Here is a 17107-nt window from a genome sequence, read left to right as displayed (position 1 = left end):
CCCAAGGAGTTCTTCCAGAAATCCAAGAATATCTCCAGGAAATTCGTCAGAGATTCCTTAAAAAAAATCTTCCAGGATTTTCTCTAGGAATACCTTCTGGAATTTTTCTAGGATCCCTCCAGGTGTTTCTTCATATTTTGCACCAGGAATTGCTGCAGAGATTTCTCCAGAAACTCCTTCAGAGATTCCTCCAGGGATTTCTTCACGAATTTCTCCAATAGTCCAAAGATTCTCCCAGGGAATCCTCCAGACAATATTTCGAGGATTTCTCCAGCAATTCCTCCAGGAATTGTTCCAAGAATTTTTCAAGGGATTTTTTTTTCTGAAATTTATCCAGGAATTTCTCCCAGGATTTCTCTAGAGATTCCTGCAGGAATTCCTTCAGGGATTCCTCTAGCAATTCCCACAGGAATACCTATAGGAACACCTCGAGGATTTTATCCAGGAATTTCTACAGGAATTACCGTAGGATTTTTTTTAGGAATACCTCCAGGACATCAGAAATTATGTCAGCAGTTCTTCCATTAATTTCTTCAGAAATTTTTCAACGATTTCTTCAGGCGAATTTCTACAGAAATTCCTCCAGGAATTACTTCAGGAATTCCTGCAGGGATTTCTCGAGAGATTCCTCCAGGATCCTTCGAAGATTCCTCCAAGGATTCTTCCAGGAAACGCACCTGAAATTTATCAAGGGATTTTTTTCCGAGTTTTTTTTTTAATTTTCCCAGAATTGTTGTGGAGATTTTTCTTTTTCTCTTTCAGGAATTGATCCAGGACATCCTTCAGAAATTATGTCAGCAATTCTTCTAGGAATTAATCCTCAAAATCCTCTACGAATTCCTTCAAAAATGCTTCCAGGAATTCCTGGATTACCTTCAGGAACTTTTCAGAGATTCCTTCAGGCATTCCTCCAGAATTACTTCAGGAATTCCTCTACGAGTTTCTCCAGCGATTTTCCCAGGGATTCCTCCAGTAAATCCTCCAAGGATTCTTCCAGGAAATCCACCTGGAATTAATCACTGGATTGTTCCAGGGTTTTCTCCAATAATTCATCCAAGAATTTGTTACGAATTCCTCCACGATTCTCTCTAGAGATTTTACCAGGAATTGCTTCAGGGATTTTTCTAAGAATTCCACCAGGGATCCCTTCAGAAATTTAGCTAGGATTTCCTCAAGAGTTTTCTTCAGAAATTTCTCTAGGGATTCATCCCAGAATTCATCCAGGAGTTCCTCCAGGTATACTTCCAGAAATTTATCCAGGGATTCTACAGAATTTCTTAGGATTCTTCCAGGGATTTTCATCCAGGAATTTCTTCAGGGATTTCTTCCACAGATAACTCCAAGGAATTCTTCCAACGTTTGCTCCAGGAATTCCTCAAGTGATTTCTTTAGAAATCCTTTCAGGTTCTCAACAAAATCTCATTCAGGAGTTCCTTCAGAAAATTCTGAAATCCTTCAATCATCTTTTCCAGGGATGTACCCAATAATTTCTCCAGGATTACCTGAAGATTCTTTTGAATCACTTCAAGAATTCCTAGAGAGATTTCTCCACCGAATTGTATTGGAAGATAATTTTAAAAGGATGCATACACGAACCAGAAAATTTTCCAGGAATTCATTGAGAAATCCCTCCAGTAGTTTCTTCAGAAGTTAACTCAGGGATTCCATCAACACGCATGTCCAAGCAACACGCATGTCACAAACGAATCACGGCAGCCCAGGTTTTGGTTGCGCAGAAGTCACAGTGACTTGTTTTAACCCTCATATGATGTTAAGCTAGGCGCACCACGATAGAGTTCCACGGGAATTCCTCCAGGAGTTCCTCGGGTATTCTTCCAGGAGTTCCTCGGGAATTCCTCCAGGAGTTCCTCGGGAATTCCTCCAGGAGTTCCTCGGGAATTCCTCCAGGAGTTCCTCGGGAATTGCTCCTGGAGTTCCTCGGGAATTCCTCCAGGAGTTCCTCGGGAATTCCTCCAGGAGTTCCTCGGGAATTCCTCCAGGAGTTCTTCGGGATTTCCTCCAGGAATTCCTCGGGAATTCCTCCAGGAGTTCCTCGGGAATTCCTCCAGAAGTTCCTCGGGAATTCCTCCAGGAGTTCCTTGGGAATTCCTCGAGGTAGAACTCCTGGAGGAACTCCGGAAAAACTCCTGGAGAAATTCCCGAGGAATTCCTGGAGAAATTCCCAAGGAACTCCAGCAGAAATATCCGGAGAAATCCTGGAGGAATTTCCAGGGAACTCCTGGATGAATTCCCGAGCAACTTCTGGAAAAAAATGCCGAGGAACTGTTGGAGAAATTCTCGATGAAGTCCTAGAGGAATGCCAAACGAACTCCCTAAAAAATGCCGATGAGCTACTGGAGAAATTCCCGACGAACTTCTGGAGAAATTCTCGAGTAACTTTTGCTGGAATTCCTGAGGAACTCCGGGAGGATCAACTGCCGGAAAAATTCCCGAGGAACTTCTGCAAGTTTTTCTGAGGAACTTTTGAAGAAATTAGTACGAGCCGCATTCCGTTCCCGTTCCGTTTCGGTCGGCATTGCGTTCGGGACTCAACAAATGTTTTCCAGAGGTGCCCCCTGCAGAAATTCCTTAAATTCTTTTTGCAGTACAGGTCGGACTCGATTATCCGGGTGACTCCGAAAAACAATCTCCCCGGATAATCGAATTTCCGGATAATCGAGCCAAACTTTTTATATTTTATTTTTAGGATTTATCAATCGAAAACTCCTTAAACTCAACGGCTGGCATGATTATAACCATATTTATTGAGAATGAAAATTTAGCCGAAAAATCTGCAAAATAAAAATAATTCTCAAATAGGCTGAATCTGATTTATGGGTGTTGTATTTGACATTTGCTACATCTTTTGACTTATTGCCATCTTAAATTGTGCAAACAAAACGAAAAATTATTCTGTCCCCGGATAATCGAGCCACTTTTTCCGGATAATCGAGCCCTGGATAATCGGGCCCCCGGTTAATTGAACCCCCGGATAATCGAGTCCGACCTGTAATTTTTGAAGATATGTTTAGAAAAATCGTTTAAAAAGTGCTTAAAAAAGAAAACGTTAAAAAATCCCAAAGAATGTGAAAAAATGCTTGAATTATTTCGAAAATTATTGAATAAACTTCTACAAAAGTTTCAGGAGTAGTTCTTTGTAGATTTCTGAACGAAATGCATTTAGAATTTCTGGAAAAACTCTGAGAATTCTAAAAAACATCAGACTCACCAAGCTTAACTGCTTGAGACTCTGAATAATTTTTTGGAAGATGTTTCCGAAAAATTCGTTTAGAATCTTTCAAGAAATTTTCAAAAACATTTCATAGAAATCTCTGGGAGAAAGTTCTTGGAAAAAAGCCTTGTGGAAGTGCTGTCAACCCCGTCTAGAATTTACGACGAATCCAAACTCCTAAAAGTATCATTAAAATAATTTCTGTAAAAATTCTTTAGAGTATTTCGGCATTGATGCCGCATATAAACTTCTTTTTGTGCATCGTTGACTTTTTTTTTATTTAGACGAAACTATAATGAACAATCCTAGAAGAAATACCTACTAAAAAAATCACAACCAGAAGAATATCTGGGAACATCCTTGAAAACATTTTAGCTTTCAATTTTTAGCTTGCAATTTCCAACATTTGTAACACAATTGCGTAATATTTAAAAAAAAAGTATCTAATACAGTAGACGTTCGCTCGGTGAGAACGCTTCAACGGCTTCAACCTGTTGTCGAAACTTTCGCTCCGGTTCCTGAATAAAACTGCTCGGCGTAGAATGGGCCTGCTCCTCTCGGTCACTTCCTGGTCGGCAGGAGGCAAACAATGGAAACCTGACGGTTGAAAGTGGCGCAGCAGAGATGACGATTGCTTCACAACCTAGGACGATTTCTGGGGCTTGATGTCGAATTTCTGCCGTAAGGTATTTGATTCTGAACGGATGATCAGAAGTTTCCGAAAAAAGTTTCCGTCGTGGTGTGGCAAGCAACTGGATTCGCTCGCCGGCAGTCGGTTGGTCGTTGTACCGTTCCATCTTGAAATTAGATAAAAGATACTTTATTATCAAAAAAATAACTAGATTCAGCCGAATTTACAACAACACTTACCGATTACGTCCATTATTTTTTGTTTAATTGACTTCGGTTGTGCTCTCGACACCTTCCGAGGTTACGACAAATCTCGCATTCAAACGTCACTTGAATGCGACACTTGTCGATCTGAAACGACTGTGGGAATGCGGTGAGAGTTCATCGGTGTTCACCCACACCGACTCTTGTCACCGCATCCGCCTACGGGAATCGGGTGACACATGCGACACGACTTTTGTCACGTCACACGCCGAGCAGAATAAGCACGCTTGACTCGAATGAAGTGAGTTTCTTGGCGAGTCACCTTATTCAAGTCGAGATTTGTTACCTCGATATCCGAGTCGAGCTGCGTCACGTCATTCCATTCGTACAAATCATACACAACTGTTCTCAATCTTTCTCAATGAATAAGTATGAACTTCTTAGGGGTCGTCCATACCACGTAGACTAAATTCAGTCTTTTGATTCCTTCCCTTACCAATTGAACAAGTGTGGACTTAAAACAAGACATGTTTAAGTTAAATAAACATCATCACCTGAGAAGATGACACCATCATTCTTGTATACGGGCGTATCCACTTTCGAACGTATTTGATTCGTTCGAATCTGTTGCCCATTTGATTTTGCTGGAGTAAACGGGAATGCGGACGATTTTCGTTCGAAAGTGGATTCGATCGAAAACAAGAATAAGGGTGGAATCACCCTTGACCTGTGTTCGCACGTCGTTGTAGCCTTTACCAACTTCGTCACAAGTTTGCGCCTCCAAGCACAGGGAGTGATTCTTTGTCACAAAAAGTGGAAGGGAAGCTTTTGTGTTCAGCGCGCATAGTTCCTTAGACTTTTGGAACAGTTCCAAACGTTTTTGGTTAACGACACCAGTTTTGAAGAATGAATTCTTGCATCACCATGCAATTTGGAAGAACATGGTGTACCTTACATATTAGAACACAAACCCTTAGGGGAAACTTGATCCCTGGGGAGCTTCTTGAAGTGAAGCATGTGTCTTGCATCACCATGCATTTTAGGACGCGGTGAACCAAATTAGAATAAATCCACTTCTAGTGAAGCGATGTCTTGCATCACCATGCATTTTAGGAGGACGTGGTAAACCAAATTAAAATAAAGCCTCTTCGAGTGAAGCATGATGTCTTGCATCACCATGCATTTTAGGAGGACGTGGTGAACCAAACTACACTGCAAAAACCGCAAATATTCATTTTATGTTTTGTACACATGTATTTTTGCAATTTGTCTAGACAAATGATGTTTATGTGTGACACACATACCGAATTATTTATTGGCATATATCGTTTTGATGTGCGACAACACATAAAAACAATACATAATGGCAAATAAAACCAATAGATGTGCTCAAATGGTTTTTATATGGGAAAATAAAAGTTTTACTGAATAAAGCATTCATAAAGCACTTAAAATTGTTGAAATGATTTTAAAACAGAGCCAATAGCTATTTAAGAAAGAGGCACTGAAAAGTTGGTCGATTGTTTATCACATGGTTTACCACCAGTGAGTGACCAATCGGTTAACTTTGCAGCTCCGAATGATCCAAATTGCGCTCTTCTTGACCTAAGTTTTCAAAGATTTTTCAATTTGAAGCGATTAACGATGTCTATTCCATGCTTCAGACGAATGTATCCGCGATGATTTTGGTAATATATCTCCCTCCACTGGGAGCTGCGAAACCTGCTGCACAATTTTTTGTAAACGCGTTTTAGTCGCCATTTTTCACTTTGCGTGACGCCGACGGCTGACACAGACACTAAGCATTGGTATTATGTGTGTACTCACATATTTTTTTTTGCTATGGGTGTTAACACATATCAAGTATTTGTGAAACTTATCTTAGGCATAAACAATAAATATCATGATTATAGTTTAGGTAATAAAAATAATGTGTGGAAAGGTCAATTGCATCGATGTGTATTTTCACATAAAATAACTATTTGCAGTTTTTGCAGTGTAGGATAAAGCTTTTAGTGAACTGCATGTCTTGCATCACCATGCATTTTAGGAGGACGTGGTGAACCAAACTAGAATAAAGCTTCTTTTAGTGAACTGCACGTCTTGCATTACCATGCATTTTAGGAGGACGTGGTGAACCAAACTAGAATAAAGCTTCTTTTAGTGAACTGCATGTCTTGCATCACCATGCATTTTAGGAGGACGTGGTGAACCAAACTAGAATGAAGCTTCTTTTAGTGAACTGCATGTCTTGCATCGCCGTGCATTTTAGAAGGACGTGGTGAGCCAAACTAGAATAAAGCTTCTTTTAGTGAACTGCACGTCTTGCATCACCATGCATTTTAGGAGGACGTGGTGAACCAAACTAGAATAAAGCTGCTTGGAGTGAAGGGTATTTTTTTTTGTATCACCATGCATGCATTTTCGGAAAACGTGAGCAATGCATTTAGATCAAATGGACGAATATCTTAAAAAGTACTGAAGTAACTCAATAAGTTCTGAGCGTATCGCGTCACTTCGCAACCTGGGAAGACATGATGAACCTTCTAAGCGAAAAATTCAGATCAAATAGAAGAGTATCTTTAGGACCATAGGAATAATTCCATAAGTTTCAGGCGATTTGCGTCACCTCGCAATCTGGGAGGACATGGTGAAATTCTGAACAACAAATTCAGACCACTATTGTAGATTTACTTAGATGTATTGGTTGTCTCGTTCAGAATCCTGGCGAATTTTCGGATGGATAATATAGAGACCACAGAAACACCCCACCCACCTCAGTATTTTTATTTATATGTATACAAATGGAAGTCATAAGCATTTGCTATTGCAAGGCGTTGACGTCACATCGGCAAGGATCCTCCAGATAGCGTTGTTGGCAAACCATGGTTGACGGGAGTACCTAAAAAGGGTTTAAAAAATAATTAACGAATACGCATGGTGGTTTCTATAAGTGAATTTCTGATACGATAAGTACCAAATTTCTAACTATTCTTAGGTGGAACATGATTAATAATTATAGCGATTTTTTTTTCTTTTTTGAATGTTTGACTTTTAATTGGTGCCAAATATTTGAAAAAAAAACAGGCAAATACAATACAAAATATATCAACTTAAGTAAATTAACACTTTTAAAATCGTTCCTCAAAATGTGCATGGAACTTACTCTGAGAGCCTACTTGTTCTGAGAGCCTATACCCAAGTAACCACACTGCTCAAGCCATAATGTATGCATAAATACGGTGTACATAGAGCAAGTATTACTGTGTATGTACAATTAAAGTTGAACTAAAGTGGGAAAGGGCCATAATAAAACCAAATTGCAGTTAGCTAAAATGCGACGGCCCTTCCCAACTTCAAACGAGCTTTGTAAATACGTAGTCATGCTTGCTTTATACAGGGGATAGACAAAATGATCAGGACAGGCAAATTTTTCACCTCTCAATTTTTTTTTCAAATAGCTGTAACTTTTTAAAAAGTGCATCAAATATTCTCAAATTTTCACTGTAAGGTGATCAACTAGTTGTGTATCAGTGGTCTAATTTTGCAAAAGATCGGGGAATCTGTACGGAAGTTATAAAGATTCTAGAAAAAGGTATAATTATCCGAAAGCCTTTGAGCTATTATATCTCCGGATTCAATGAACCGAATACAATGAAATGTTGACCAATTATGATTTATATAATGAGCTATGAAAAACCTTTGAATTAACATAGAATTCTCAACGTCAAAAAAATTATAACGATTTGATTATTTTCCTAATAAAACACCAAATTATCCAAAATTTAAACATCGTTTCAAAATTCAAGATACTATTTATAGTTCATTTAAATTCCCTCTAATTGAGTTGAATATAAATATATTTTGAAGGAAAGTATAAACATAGCCGTCAATAAATTAATATTTGATGAGAATATTTGATGCACTTTTCGAAAAGTGATAGTTATTTGCAAATTTTTTGAAAAGTGAAAATTTTGCCTGTCCCGATCACTGTCTATCCCCTGTAAGACAACAACAAAAAACTGAAATGGCATGCGTGCCAGCTGAAAGGAATTTTCGACGAATAAGCGATCATCAAAGAATGATAAAGGACAGTTAATCTCAACACATATGCTGTATTTGGTCAGTGTTGGCCTTTCAATAAATAAATTTACTTCGAAAATCTTAATTACAGATGTGAAATGAATTCAATTTGATTGTGTATGAGATCTTTTTTTAGACGGTGTACAGTCGGAATACGTACAATGTCGGACAAAACAAAAGGACCACCAGTCGTTTTCCATTCAAAATGGCTAGGATTAACGATATTCTACTTCTAAAAGCAAAACAACCATATTCCATAATAGAATGAATAGGTAGTTGTTTTATAAAGCGTTATTATATCAGTGAGATCAGCACCCCATCAGGTGCCAGTTATTACTCGAAGAAAATTAATTAATTAAATTTGACCATTTTTTTAATATATTGGATATGTTTATTCCACTTCTACTTCGAATCAAACCATATGCCAAGATATTTATATCCAAAAACTTGTTCAATCGGGTTATTATCCAAACACAAATCAATACCTACCGGAGTATGTTTACGAGAAAATATTATGAATTTGGTTTTCTGATCAAAAAAGATGAAACTATTGTTATACGCCCATGTATTTTTATTTATTTACTAACTATTAATTAACTTTTCATAGAGTGCATTAAAAATTCTCAAATTTTGAAAATTTTTCAACCTACTATATGTGCATCATTGGTACAAATTTGAGCTCGATTCTTTAATCTTTCGCAAAGTTCTCGTCAAACACTATTTTTAAGCCTTCCCATTTTTGAACTGTCATATATCGGAAGCCAGTGAACCGAATTGAATGATTTATTTTATAAAATCGTTAATGAAGGCTATCATGGCATATTCTCCTCAAATACCAGATGTTTATGACACGCTTTACGTTTTGCACGAACATCCAACTTTCGCTTCCAAAAATTGATATGTTGTTCAATACATGCTAACCAGTATATCAAACGATTAAATTTGAATAGAAGATTCGTTTTATTCTTTCTAATTGGGGCCTTTGTACTTTGAAAGAAATCGAGAAATGTAGCGTAACGGGACACCATCGTAAAAAATTACGAATTTTGACCGAACGCCAAGAAATTTGCTACTTTCTCAAAGCAATTTTCAAAGTTCCAAGTGCTATTAGAAGAATATAAGTAATTATCTTCATTTTGCTGCAAAAACAACCAAAATCGACAGCATGAGCCCAGTAATATCGTTCAATAAAGTTCAAAAATTGCGGTGTAGAAGTGCGTGGAATGTGTCTTATATGATCTAATGCTAATCTAATCTAATGATGAATGCTGCATAAAATGTCGAATAATTTCTTTATTTTTTCCGACTAATAGAGATAACATTATCATTGCCAAACGGAATAATGGAAATCATGTTCCTTGTATATTATGTATTCGGAAACTACTGAACCGATCGGTGTGAAATTTTGTATGTGGATATTTTTGGGGCCGGGGAAGGTTCTTAGTCTGGTGTGAGACCTCTCCTGTCTTGAACGAGAAGCTCCCATACATATGACTGCGAGGGACGTTCCTATGGAGCTGTATTTAAAAACAACACAAACACAGAAGACAGGCAGTACGACGTTTTCCGGGACAGCTAGTCAATTATACAAGAATGGACTTAAACAGGAACCCTGAGGTAGTCCAAAATAGCATTAATTTATAATTTTTGAAGATCCGTTATGGGAAAAGTGCGTAATTATAAAAGAAAATAAATTACACAAGAAGTTTGGAATAACAAACGGTATTTTACAATCATTTATTTTCTCATATTTATATACTTTTTTCATATATAAAAATGAAATTCTGTCTGTCCGTCTGTCTGTCTGACCCTTATGGATTCAGAAACTACTGAACCGATCTGCGTGAAACTTTGTATGTGAATATTTTTTGGAGCCGGAGAAGGTTCTTAGCTCGGTGTGAGAACCCTCCTCCTTCTGGAAAGAGGGGCTTCCGGGCTTCCATACACATGAATTTGCGGGAGACGTCCCTATGGAGCTGTGCGTGAAAAAACACAGTAGGCAGGCAGTACGACGTTTGCCGGGACAGCTAGTACCTAATAAATCTATCGAAACAGAATCATATGCACCAGAAACATCAATCAATGAAGCAATTTAGAAACAATATCTTGTTTCTTATTACTTAAATGATAATTCAATAAGTGCATTTAAAAGGGCATCACAATACCGAGCACCACGATCTTTTCTGAATACATATTAGGATGAAGCAAAAATGTTTGATTTTCAGCCATAGTTCAAAACGATCTAAAATCAATCTTACCATTAGATATCGAAGACATGATAAATAATAATATAATTCGTAGTTTATTAGCTTTGTACGACTATCAGCACGCATGAATGTATGCAAGCATCGTTATATTAATTAGAATGGAATCCATACATAAAACACATATCTTTTCGAATGGTTGCAAAGCTTATCTTACCTTATACAACGGTTGATTAGTCAGTAGGTCTCATACTTCCATTGTCTGTTGTTCCACCTGTAACAAGCTGTCGTCGTAGAATAGCACTCGTCCTGGTTCTTTTTCATGATCTTGCTGGAACGCTTTTCGTCCAGAAACAGGGAATACCTCTTCTGTGGCCGCCTTGCGCCTCTAGCTGACCAAGCCGATTGAATAGCGTAGCACAAACTGGTATGTAATCCTTCCAATAACCAACCATTTACTGCCCCTATTCGCATAACAGTCCCATCTTTGCTGGATTTCCTATCACATGGGACTGTTAAGCGAAAAGAGGCAGTTTAGAACTTTTTTGATTTCCTTCGCTGAGTAGGGAACCGTTCGAATGATGATCATTCGATCGAGCAGATCGATTAGGATTCCGGGCAGGCTGCGACAGTTGGTCCCACGGGTTTTGATAACGCCTCGATTGATGGCCATGATTACGACCGGGGCCATATCGCTTGCCAAGGCGCTGCTCAGGAAGGAAAAGCATTCGATATCCAACATATGGGCCTCGTCGATGAACAACACTCCGGGATAGGTTTCCGCTTTACCCTCTTTGCGCCATTCCATGATCTGATCGAGGACTTCCTGTTTGATCTCACCGGTGTAACCTGCAAACAGCGCCAGGAATCCGTGTGTCCTGCTATTGATTACATCGTTTTCGTGGAGCGTGGCCGTGTGAATCACTTCCTTGCGTTTCTGCAGCTGCTTCCGGGCACTGGACGAATCTCGTTTGAGCTCATGTGGCATCGTAATCCCTTGCCCGTCCCAGATTCCTGACTTTCCCGGAAGCCTTATCAATCGTAATGACATCCTCAGCTTGAATCTGCTCCTTCATAAAGTACTGTACTGGACGATCTTGTTTCCGAGATTATAGTTTGTCTCTATATACGTGATCTTAATTGCCAACCTTCTGCCCCGTGCCGGAAGCCGGACGATCGATCTGAATTTCCACAACTTTATCCTTGATGATTTCTGTCTCCTCCTCGATGGGAACTAACGTCGAAACCTTTGCGCAATGGATCTCCGAACCGGATATCCTCGTGAAGGGTGTTTCGTTGCCAAGCGCCTGTGCCATCCTCACAATAATGGCCGTTTTCCCGATTTAGGCTCTCCGGCCAACAGAATACACCGCCCGGCTATCTTTCCTTCATGCACAATCTGCACCACCAGGCCGGCAGCCCGCAGGGTGTCATTCTGGCCCACCATGCCCTGGGACGCGGCACGAGCTTCCAGCACTCGTCCGACCTGAGCCCACCTGTGGAATAAACAGGACGAAAAGGATAAAATAGGATTGTTCAACGATTGGATGAAATATGATTGCGCAGCCAGAACTGGTGTAATCTTTTCCATGAGCTATTTGCAGGCGGCAGCTCAACAACAAGAGTGGTTCTTTGCTTACCATTTCCAACGACGAATATCGGCTTTCGGTGAAGATATTTCCCAGTTTCCGCTGGGCACAAAAATTCCACTGAAGCCCAGGATGAGGAACTCCCTTCTACAGCAGCACGTAAATGCACATCGGAACCAAATAAATATATTAGACGACATTAAATGAAATTTTCTTCTTCTTCTTCTTCTTCGTTCTTTTTGCTCACTTGCTGGTGGGCACAATGAGCGGGGATGGATGGCACAGCAAAAAAAAGCTATATTGCCAGTTTGTTTTTGTTTATAGTCACGTCGACTTTTGTGACTTTTGACAGTGCATTCAGATACTCAGAACGTTAACCGTAAGATTGATGATTGTCAGATCTGTCAGATTTAGATTTGTTTGTTTATCTCTTTAAGGAAAGCTACTACATTACGGAGAAGTGCTCACTGAACGAAAATCCCCGCCAGAAATTGAATGAAAATTGCCTCATCCGAGCCCCATGCCTAAAATCAGATGATTTTTGGAAGTTTGTCATTCAAATGCTTATCTGACAGAATCAAAACACACGGTATAAAAATCCTTCAAAGTAACCATTATAATCATACAATTCAGAATCAAAACAAATCCAGGTGCGGATGATTATCATTCAAAACCCATACAGTCTACCGGTCGTTTTATGAATGAAATTGTTTGCAAAATCTGATGTTGCTCATATAGACGTTGTTGTATGTATTTCATTTTTTCTAATACTTTGCAAAACAGCTAATATTACAACCATCACAACTAGTTTGAACGAAACTGATTTCAATTGAAGTCAATTCCAAGCAAACTAGTATTGCGATTTTTTTTTCGACTTAGACTTTGATGCGATAAATTTCGTCGTACTCATATTTCGCTTTCGATTTCGCTGTCAATCTCAGTCGCAGGGTTTTTGCAACTCGCCCGATAATGTGACAGTTTTCGCCGGCCATCTCAATGTTTACCATTAAGGTCTTTTGTTCTCGGTCCACCAGCTGGTCATGTTTACACAACAAAACCAGCTGGTTCATCGATGTTTACGTCCATCCTCATTGTTCTCGGCTACCAGCTGTTTAGGTTTTCATAACAAAATCAGCCGGTTTCGCCTGAATCGGGAAAGAAGGCGAAAATGTGTCATAAATGTTAGGTTAGTACCAGATTAGGGCGAGTTCAATTTCGTCGCCAAAGTCTGATTATTCGTAAAAAATACAATAGAATGGTTGTAATATTAGATGTTTTGAAAAAAAAAGTATAACACATTTTCATTGCATGAATTAAACTTTATTTAGAATTTTCGTATACTGAAATCACATTTCACTTTAATCTTACATTCACTTTTTTCACACTTCACCGAAGTCAAACACTTTTACGCGACACCTTTCCTGCGGCACTTCAACTTTGGAATTTTGAACTGGCATGGCGCTCCAACAGCTAAATGAAAATCAAACTAAAACTAAATGATTTTCGGAACGCGGCTTTGATAAAGTATGTTCAGCTTGATTTAGCATAATGCTCATATGTTAATTCCATCTTTTCATATTTGACTGAAAGGCAGACAACATACAAAATAATAGAATATAAAGAGTAAATAAAAATCCGCCATTGTTGTTTAGAAAATTATTCGGTCGGGATTGTCATTCAGTTTTGGGAATAAGCGCTTGAGCATACGCTCGAATGAGGATTCATTCGTTGGGCGGTGGGGATTTTCGTTCAATGGTCGAATGATTTTCGGTATGGTCGTATGGAACACAGTGAAATATAGTTTCTGATGATTTGGTGATGATAATCATTCACAACAAACGTCAAGCGAAAAATCATTTATGTTTGCGTCTATTTTTGTTTTATAATAGGATGATTTTTATTCAGTAGAAGGCAGTAAAATCATTCTGCTGTGAAATCATTCGAAATTGAGATTCTGCGGATCTGTATCGCATTGAATGAAGAATCATTTTCCGTTCGGCGGGGGTTTTCGTTCAGTGTAGGTTGTTGTTTTCGGAGAAAACTTGGTAAATATTACCATAGTTACTCAGACCGTATTTGGCTCTAGACTGTGCGTATTTTGTGCAGGAGAAAATTATGTGCTCTGCATTCTCTACGACGCTGCAAGTTTCGCAAACGCCGTTTGATTGAAGTTTCATTTTAGCTAGCCAATAAGCAGAGTAATCGTGACCTGAGAGGAGGCGATTGAGCGTGCGAGTTTCCGAGTTCGTGAGCTGTTTCCCAGTGTACCAGGGTTTAGACGGTATCGTATTCTGGAGTTGGAAAAACTTGCGGCCTTTCCCATCTATTGCTGCATATTCGAGGTACCATTGCTGTGCGTCTTCCACTGCCACCCGACGAAAGTAATTCTCCACATCATGAACGAAAACCTTGTTGTCGCAGATATATTGTTGCTCCTGTACTTCCAAAGCTGCTTTCGCCAACTGGTCAGCTGCTTCGTTCCCGGCTGCGCCTATGTGACCCGGAACCCATTGCAGAGTCGTTTGGGTCTTCGACGCCATGGTCAGCAGCCTTTCTACTATTTCGTCTCTGTAGTGATCCTGAACGTTTGACTTGATAAACTCCAGGCCCGACTTCGAGTCAGACATGATAACGGCGTTGGTGATTCCATATTCACAAATATATTGGAGGGCCACCCAGATAGCCTCCAATTCAGCAGACATTATGCACACGTTACGCTCAAGTTTCAGACTGATTCGGAAATTCGTTGTCGAGTCATAAACGCCAATTCCACAGTAGTTCCAGTTTTTTGAGGCATCCGTATAGATGATACGCCGGCTGTTGTATTTACCATGAATCAGTGACAAGGTTAGTTGTTTCAATACCCGTTCGCTTGTAGTTTTCTTCCTCCATGGACCGTCTGGTAGCTCTGTCTCAATTGTTACATCTTCCCACTGATTCTTACAAACGAGCGAAGTGGATGTGGCTTGCAGTATCGTCGCATGATCCAGGGCAACCCGTTCAATAAAACTGCATCGGTCTTTCTCGCGATTCTGATCCTGCTCCATTGCCGAGTCAAGCTGTTGTTTCACGACTGAATTTCGGTGGTAATGTTTGGCTAATTGCTTTCCAACATTTAGCAAACGTCGGAACTCTAGCGGAAGCTGTCCTGCGATTGCATACAAAGTGTTGATCGGGGTTGTCTTTGTGCATCCGGTAACTTTTCGAAGACACTGGTTGTTCAGAACATCAATCTTTCCAAGATTTGATTTACAAGCCGAACCGTAGATAGTTGAAGCGTAGTCCATGCAACTTCTGAATAGTGCGTTGTATGCCATGCCCAGTGTTTGTGGGTGTGCTCCGTATTTAGTTCCGCTGATGACTCTAATCATGTTTTGCCGCTCTGCTAACCGTTGAACAAGATCCCTCAGATGAGCACCATACCCAAGTGACCTGTCGACGATCAATCCCAGGTACCTGTGAATCCGAACGTTTTCCAGTTTATTTCCATCGATACGAATCTCCAACTCTTTAGGGCTGTTTTTGAATAGCATCACCTTTGTTTTCTGCGGATTCATGGTAAGGTTCAGTTCTTCTGTTTTACGCTTGAACTCGTTTAGAAAAATCTGTCCTCTGGCTGCGACTTGCTCTCTGCTACCGCCTTCAATGATGATAGCGAAGTCGTCGGCGTACTGTACGAGTACCACACCTTCAACTTTGATGGTATGTAGTACCGTAGTGTATACATTGAACAACGTTGGCGAGCAAACATCCCCCTGTGGCAATCCTTGAGTGACGAAACGAGTCATTGTTTCACCTGCAACATGTAGCTCAATCTTTCGGTTTGTCAAGAACGACACAAACCAGCTAGTAATCTCTACAGGAATGTTGAGATCTAGCAGTGTTTTCTCTAGACAATCAACCTTGACACAGTTGAAAGCATTTGAAAGGTCCACGAAAACCACGGCTGCTATTCGGTTACTCCTTTTGATTTGGCAAATGCGGTTGGTGACGAACTCCAAACATGTGATAGTCGACATTCGTTTTCTGAAACCAAAGGATAAATCAGGAAGGATATTCCTTTCTTCCAGGACTGCTTCCAGTCTTTGCAAAACTGCTGAATTTAGAACCTTCAATCCACAGTTCACAAGCGAAATAGGGCGGGTGCCCTCTACCGTCTCAGGGTTTTTGCCGGCCTTAGGAATTGCAACCACCTTGATCGTTTTCAGATCGATAGGAATCCTGTTAGTTCGCCAAATCAGATTCAAGTCTCGTATTATGTTATCCCTGACCGCCGGTTGTAGCCTTTCGAGAATTTGATAAGAAACTCCATCAGGTCCTGGGGCTGACAAGCGTGTTTTCCCTCTAGTCTTCTTGGCGATGTGGCTCAGCCAAAAATCCACCGTCAAGATGTCGTAATTAGCAGGTCGTACATATGGGTCTTCCTGGTATGGTTCGATCGGAAAATGCTTATTCAAGAAATCGTTCGCTAAGTGTTTGTCTACATGAACAAGAACATTTTCTACCTTTCTCTTACCCCCTGTCAGCTTCCTCAGACTGTTCCATATAACTGTAGCAGGTGTCTGTGGATCGAAGCTAGAAACAAAATCCTGAAATTTCGCTCTAGATGATTCCTTCTTCTTCCTAAGAAAAGTAGCCTCTTTCTTCTTAAAATCCAAAAGCTCCCTAATGCCTCCGGTTCTATTGTACAAGGATCTAGCCGCTCGTTTTTCTTCCCATGCCTGCTCAACTTCCTCAGACCACCAGAACTTGGGCGAGTGTTTGTTCTTCTGCTTTGACTGTTTTAAGATGTTTCTGGTTTCCCTTTGTAGCTGCGCCATCGTGATGACATCTTCTTCATGGATGTTTTGGACTCGCTCAAAGACTTTTTTCTTGTTGATGAAAAATTTCGATTTCTGTGAACAGGCAACTTGTATTACCGTTTCCAGCGCCAGATGATGACTTCCAATTCCGTAGTCGAGGATGTTTGTCGTCGAGTCCAAAAGAATCGAGCTTGACACGATCACCAGGTCTATGGCTGAGGGATTCTTACTCACGTCTACCGGAATGTAGGTCGGTTGTCCATTGTTCATAATCACGAGATTCGCGTCGTTCACCAGGTCATACAGAATAGCGCCTTTCCCATCCGAGTGTCGTGGATCCCAAGAATAATGGTGCGCATTAAA

The 17107-nt window shown here is 40.0% G+C and overlaps 1 protein-coding gene and 1 pseudogene across 1 annotated transcript; both read right to left on the bottom strand.

Moving 5' to 3' along the window:
* Positions 1 to 6828: 6828 nt before the first annotated feature.
* On the bottom strand, positions 6829 to 13038 carry LOC115260026 (ruvB-like helicase 2; annotated as a pseudogene).
* Positions 13039 to 13954: 916 nt separating this feature from the next.
* LOC134291045 (uncharacterized) lies at positions 13955 to 15730 on the bottom strand. Its single transcript, XM_062858306.1, has one exon. It carries the CDS (start codon positions 15728 to 15730, stop codon positions 13955 to 13957), a length of 1776 nt encoding a protein of 591 aa, XP_062714290.1.
* Positions 15731 to 17107: the final 1377 nt, after the last annotated feature.

The sequence above is a fragment of the Aedes albopictus genome, chromosome 3 (genome assembly GCF_035046485.1).
Source record: "Aedes albopictus strain Foshan chromosome 3, AalbF5, whole genome shotgun sequence".
Taxonomy (NCBI): domain Eukaryota; kingdom Metazoa; phylum Arthropoda; class Insecta; order Diptera; family Culicidae; genus Aedes; species Aedes albopictus.
Note: the sequence above shows the minus strand (reverse complement) of the source record. Positions and strands in the feature narration are given on the sequence as shown.